Source organism: Dreissena polymorpha, chromosome 3 (genome assembly GCF_020536995.1).
Source record: "Dreissena polymorpha isolate Duluth1 chromosome 3, UMN_Dpol_1.0, whole genome shotgun sequence".
In the NCBI taxonomy this organism is placed as follows: Eukaryota; Metazoa; Mollusca; class Bivalvia; order Myida; family Dreissenidae; genus Dreissena; species Dreissena polymorpha.
This window is the reverse complement of record NC_068357.1, coordinates 18,134,528-18,141,139: the sequence shown is the minus strand read 5'-3', so window position 1 is coordinate 18,141,139 and position 6,612 is coordinate 18,134,528. Positions and strand designations below refer to the sequence as shown.

At 37.6% G+C, this 6,612-nt stretch overlaps 1 protein-coding gene across 4 annotated transcripts in view; it reads right to left on the bottom strand.

Moving 5' to 3' along the window:
• Window positions 1-734: 734 nt before the first annotated feature.
• LOC127873145 (tetratricopeptide repeat protein 13-like) overlaps window positions 735-6,612 on the bottom strand; it is a 71,110-nt gene continuing 65,232 nt past the window's right edge. For 2 of the 4 annotated variants that reach the window (XR_008045996.1, XR_008045997.1), the window contains 6 exons: window positions 6,472-6,551; window positions 5,691-5,769; window positions 4,533-4,657; window positions 4,263-4,397; window positions 4,173-4,217; window positions 735-2,958 (listed from right to left, as the gene is read on the bottom strand). Coding sequence is in view for 2 of the 4 variants with exons in the window: in XM_052416791.1 (XP_052272751.1) it covers window positions 2,856-2,958; window positions 4,578-4,657; window positions 5,691-5,769; window positions 6,472-6,551 (342 nt within the window). In the remaining 2 variants the exon portion in view is untranslated. Of the gene's footprint in view, window positions 2,959-4,172; window positions 4,218-4,262; window positions 4,398-4,532; window positions 4,658-5,690; window positions 5,770-6,471; window positions 6,552-6,612 lie in introns of those variants that run through there. The other 2 variants (XM_052416791.1, XM_052416792.1) reach the window with 2 other exon arrangements.

Genomic DNA, 6,612 nt, shown 5'->3' with positions numbered 1-6,612 from the left:
CTTCGCGTTGAAATTAATTTCATTGTTGTGTTTAACCCATTTATGCCTAGTGGACTCTCCCATTCTTCTAAATGTATTTCCAAAATTAGAGATGTCTAGTATATTTATTTCTATATTTAGAATATTTCTTACAGAAATTCCTTTAAGCAAACAGCGCAGACCCTAATGATACGCTGCATCATGCGGCGTCTCATCTGGGTCTACCCTGTTTGCCAAGGCCTTTTTTATAGACGCTAGGCATAAATGGGTTAAACACAAAAGTAACGGTAGACCTAAAGAGGAGATGTGCCGTTTTAGAAAGCTCTACCTGTACAATTTGATGCACAGATGTTAGAGTAAGACAGAATATTCATATGAGCCGCGTTCTAAGAAAACTGGGTTTAATACATGTACGTAAAGTGTCGTCCCAGATTAGCCTGTGCACAGGCTAATCAGGGACGACACTTTACGCTTTAATGATATTTTCTGTTTAAAGAAAGTCTCTTCTTAGCAAAAATCTAGTTTAGGCGGAAAGTGTCTTCCCTGATTAGCCTGTGGGGATTGCACAGGCTTATCTGGGACGACACTTTACGCACATGCATTATGCCCAGTTTTCTCACAACATGACTCATATAAAGCCATGGCTGCGAGTCCCCAGTACATGTATGCTATGTTTACGCTTTCGCAGATTTTCTACATCGAGTGTCGTTGTCAAACATATCACAATTGATACAACAGCAATAATAATTACACCATCATTCTTGCATATTTATTTTGCTTTCATACTGTGTAACAAAGTATAAAATGTTGCATAGATAGTATTGACAAAGTGCGCATTCCTTAACATAATTTTAAAAACTTTTCAAGTATTGCATTGTTGGCAATTCTGGTAACAACGATAAAGAAACATCAAAAACACGAATGAGTGTAAGCTTTGCACCATAATGGATTCTATAACATATTTTGGATCATAAGAACATTATAGGTACACACAAGCTAAATACATACGAAACTGTTACTTAAAAATCGTGAAATCACATTTATGACAGCAACCATAGTAAAGTTACTGCGGTATACAACAACAGTTAACATCTTTAAAGGCATCTGAGCGATTAGTGTACTTTTGGCGTCATAACAGCACTCATTAACTGGTGGAGTTTATACAGAAAACATAGTATAACAACACCTCAAAGCATAAACATAGTGTGAACAGTCGATCATAAAAACTTCCACCTTGTATGTGTGTGTATTTCAAACTTTATAAGGTCCTTCCACGCCTAAGGCTGCATTAAGCCTTTCCAACTCAGAAGCAACGTAAAAATGGCTATGTGCAAACAGCATAAAACCAGAACAGCCTGCAAGTAACTCGCAGCCTGTTCAGGTTTTATGCTGTTTGCTGCTCATTAGTATATAATGCTTGGAAATGAAGCCTTTAAAACTTGAATCTAGTAAGAAAGGTCTTCAATTAAATTTAAGTTTATGAGGGGCTACAAATGTGTCAAAATACGTATTTAAGAGGTAAAAGGTTAAGTAAGGAGCCGGAGTGTGTCCCAGCACTTAACTTACTAGACTCACACAAGCTAGGACAAAGTATGAATCAAAGCTGCAATTTTCAGCTTTTTATTATACTGAAAGATATTTGATTGGGGGTGGTCGTGTGCTGTGAGGGGACACCGGAATACCCAGGGAAATACCATATTACTGGTATGGTTACTACTGACTACCACTGCAACAAAGTCAAACATAAATACATGGGTTTTACTGTGAGGATCAATAACAAATATATATCAATAATGAATGTTACACATTTTATATCCTGAGATTTTACTTATTCGTAAATAATGCACAGACATTTTTTAGTATTTGTACACATTAACACTTAACAAAAACTACACAAATAAGAATGCACAAGACTAGATATTTTTTTTTTAAACAGATTTTTGAATTCAATGGGTATCAATAACACCTTGGCAAGAGGTCTGACTATCTTATTAAATGTTTGGGAACATAAAATTGTTCGAATGAGAAAGTGACCTTTAATAATTAATGTTGCCTTTTGTCTTGGCATTTACCTTAAATCGAATTGTTGGGTGTTTCATGCATTTTTAAAGATATTTTTATGTATGTAGTTTTATTACAAAGCAATTAAAAAATCTTGGTTTGGCATAATTTTTACATGTATAATATTTTTATTAATATTGATATTATATATATGTATAATTATATTTGAGCATAGCTGATTGTAAAATGTTCATAATACAAAATAAGCCAGCTAATTTTACAAGTATCTCTGATTGCATACAGTAACATGATTGGCCTCTGATCAGTTTTAAATTTAACATATCAAGTTTTTACTATCAGAAATGGACAAACAAGAGATGTGCTTGTCAGAAACACAATGCCCCCTATTGTGCCGCTTTGAAATAAATTTCAATATATCATTTGGCAGGTTTAGAAATTATCTCCCTTTTAAAGCTTATTACTTCCCTTGGAATGTATTTTTTTACCTTTCACCTAGAAGAATGACCTTGATCTTTCACCACTCAAAATGTGCAGCTTTGTGATATACACATGCATGCCAAATATCAAGTTGCTATCTTCAACATTGCAAAAGTTATGGCCAATGTTAAAGTTTTGGGACGGACACACAGACAGACAGACAGAAGGACTGACAGTTCAACTGCTATATGCCACCCTACTGGGGGCATAAAAATAATTGTTAACAATTACAAACACATGAAGATGTCACTTAGAAAATTAGTTTAAAAAATATCAAGTGTTAAGATTTAACAATAAGAACTGGACAACAACAACTGAGCAATCCATGAGATGATGTGCACGGTCTGTACTGAGATTGTGTGTAGAGTCCGTGCTGCTTATGCGCATGAGTCTGTGTCCACATTGAGGACTTCCAACACGCTGCGGACTGTGGGGAATGTCTCCCACACCAAGGGCAGTCCGGACATTGGTGAGGTCAGTCTGGAAAATGTACAGGGTGAGCCACTGGGAAAACTGGGCAAAATGCATATGTGCATGCTAATCAGGGACGACACTGTCCGCTTTTATGGTATTTTTTTACAGGAAAATCAAGTGTAGGCAGAAAGTGTTATCCCTGATAAACCCGTTTTTCCATAACAAGCTCAGGATCAATTGAATATTTTTTTAATTGTTTCAATTTTTGGCTGCAAAAATGAACTGAAAAAATATATTATCCTTTTGTTTTTACCAATCACCAAAATTGTTTAACAGCAAATAACTAGCTAATGTTGTTTCTAATATTTTGGCAAACATGAAAATAAACTGACAAAACTTGAAAAATGATCATGACAGCTCATAAAAGAAAAAACAAACATATTACTTGAAATTAATAGTGAATTTATTTTTATTAATCACATTGGAAATGAATTGTATCAAAATGTTATCCCTTTTAAATCAGTAATTAGATATAACCCTGAACTGCACTATGTAATAATAAAATATTTATCTCATCTAGATATAGATAGAGTTGCACCTTTCTGTTCCCAATAAAAGCAAGGCAAAATAAGTGAGAGACTGCATAGCTTTTGATGTTAACCCACTGTAAAGTGACCAATAATAAGGCTTACCTCATGATGTTTGTCCAATTGTTAGTAACCAATATTCAGGCATACCTTTTAATGTTCTTAAAATGTTAAGTGACCAATATAAAGATATACTATTTGATGTTCATCCAATGTTAAGTGACCAATATAATGGCATCATACCTCTTGATTTTCATTCACTGTTCAGTGACCAATATAAATGCATACCTCTTGATGTTCATCCACTGTTTAGTGACCAATATAAAGGCATAACTCTTGATGTTCATCCACTATTTAGTGACCAATATAAAGATATACCTCTTGATGTTCATCCACTGTTTCGTGACCAATATAAAGGCAAACCTCTTGATGTTCATCCACTATTTAGTGACCAATATAAAGATATACCTCTTGATGTTCATCCACTGTATAGTGACCAATATAAAGGTATACCTTTTGATGTTCATCCACTATTTAGTGACCAATATAAAGATATACATTTTGACGTTCATCCACTACTTAGTGACCAATATAAAGACATACCTCTTTATGTTCATCCACTGTTTAGTGACCAATATGAAGGCATACCTTTTGATGTTCATCCACTGTTTACTGACCAATATTAAGGCATACCTCTTGATGTTCATCCACTGTTTAGTGACCAATATAAAGGCTTACCTCTTTATGTTCATCCACTGTTTAGTGACTAATATGAAGGCATACCTCTTGATGTTCATCTACTGTTTAGTGACCAATATAAAGGCTTACCTCTTGATGTTCATCCACTACTTAGTGACCAATATAAAGACATACCTCTTTATGTTCATCCACTGTTTAGTGACCAATATGAAGGCATACCTCTTGATGTTCATCCACTGTTTATTGACCAATATGAAGGCATACCTCTTGATTTTCATCCACTGTTTAGTGGCCAATATAAAGGCATACCTCTTGATGTTCATCCACTGTATAGTGACCAATATGAAGGCATACCTCTTGATGTTCATCCACTGTTTAGTGACCAATATAAAGGCATACCTCTTGATGTTCATCCACTGTTTAGTGACCAATATGAAGGCATCAGGGGCTCCAGACAACATTGCCTCCATCTCAAGAAGCTGTAAGCAGACAGGGGACTCATGTGAGCAGACAGGGGACTCATGTGAGCAGACAGGGGACTCATGTAAGCAGACAATGGACTCATGTGAGCAGACAGGGGACTCATGTGAGCAGACAGGGGACTCATGTGAGCAGACAGGGGACTCATGTGAGCAGACAGGGGACTCATGTGAGCAGACAGGGGACTCATGTGAGCAGACAGGGGACTCATGTAAGCAGACAGGGGAATCATGTGAGCAGACAGGGGACTCATGTAAGCAGACAGGGGACTCATGTGAGCAGACAGGGGACTCATGTAAGCAGACAGGGGACTCATGTGAGCAGACAGGGGACTCATGTGAGCAGACAGGGGACTCATGTGAGCAGACAGGGGACTCATGTGAGCAGAGAGGGGACTCATGTGAGCAGACAGGGGACTCATGTGAGCAGACAAAGGACTCATGTGAGCAGACAGGGGACTCATGTGAGCAGACAGGGGACTTGTGTGAGCAGACAGGGGAATCATGTGAGCAGACAGGGGACTCATGTGAGCCTTGCTCTGGGAAAACCAGGCTTAATTCACGTGAGTCAAGTGTTTTCCAAGACTAGCCTGTGCAGTATGCAATGTCTGGGATTGCACTCTAGCCACATGGAATATGCCCTGGTCAGTTATTAAAAAAGGCAAATAAATCTGTTATGTTGAGCCACATCTGAATTGTTACATGTTGGACATGGTCATTTATGTCTCTTTCAGGAAATAATGCAATCTTCTTATGCAAAGTCAAAATTGCCACATTTTCAGAAAGGCAGCGTCAATGATACAAAGGGACACAACTCCACTTAAAAAACAAGTTTACATGAGTTGTCTTCCATTTACAATATGGTCCTGCATTCACAACCAATGTTTAGGCATACAAATTGTGTACATGACACAATGACTTTTGACCTAGTGACCCCAATTTTAAAAGGGATCAGTCATCTTCTGTCCAAGGAAACTACGGAGAATCTGTAGATCTGGGGTTAAACGCTGTGTGAAAACAGTCCCCCTCTTACCTTGCTGGTAGGTATCTTGCCCGTGACCTGTCGACCCAGAGACATGATGAGGCCCAGCGCCACTGAATATGCCACAACACTGGAAACATGAAAAAACAATCTTCACATAATGCAAACTTTCTAATGCAGATTTTTAGTTTCATCCCAGATAAGCCCGTGAAGTCTACTTTTATGATATGTTTTGTTAAAAGATAGTCTTTTCTTGGCAAAAATCCAGTTTGGGCGGAGGCGTGTCTGTGATTAGCCTGCGCACAGGCTTATCTGGGACAACACAATGTGCACATGCATCTGTAACAGATGTAGATTGAATTAACATGAAGTCTTATCAATGATTTATCTCAATAACAATACAGTTTACATCCAGACAGTAAAGTAAAAATAAACTCACATAATTAATTATCTTAACTGTTCATAAGAAGTTAAATGCACATGTGTAGAAGAACATTGCTTAACTGCAAAATAAGTTTATGCTTTGATGACATATAAGCCTCGTTCTAGGAAAATGGGGCTTAATGCATGTGTGTAAAAAGTTGTCCAAGATGAGCCTGTGTTGTGCACACAGGCTTATCAGGGACATTACTTTCCACTTTTATGATATATTTGTTTAAGGAAGTGTCTTCTTAGAGAAAATCCAGTTTATGAGGTGTCGTCTTTTCCCAGATTAGCCTGTGCAGATTGTACAGGCTTATATGGGACATCACAGTTTGCACATGCATTAAGCCCTGTTTTCCCAGAGCATTACTCACAAAGAGACGCCTCTGCAACAAGAAGCAATACATACCTGGATCCCCTGGAGAGAGGCATGAGGTTATAGAAGTAGTAGGAGAGAGAAAGGATGATGTTGATAACAGGATCCATCTCCTGAAATACACAGTTAACACATACCAGTGAGGATCGCTTTGAGAAAAGGGGTTGAGTGCAT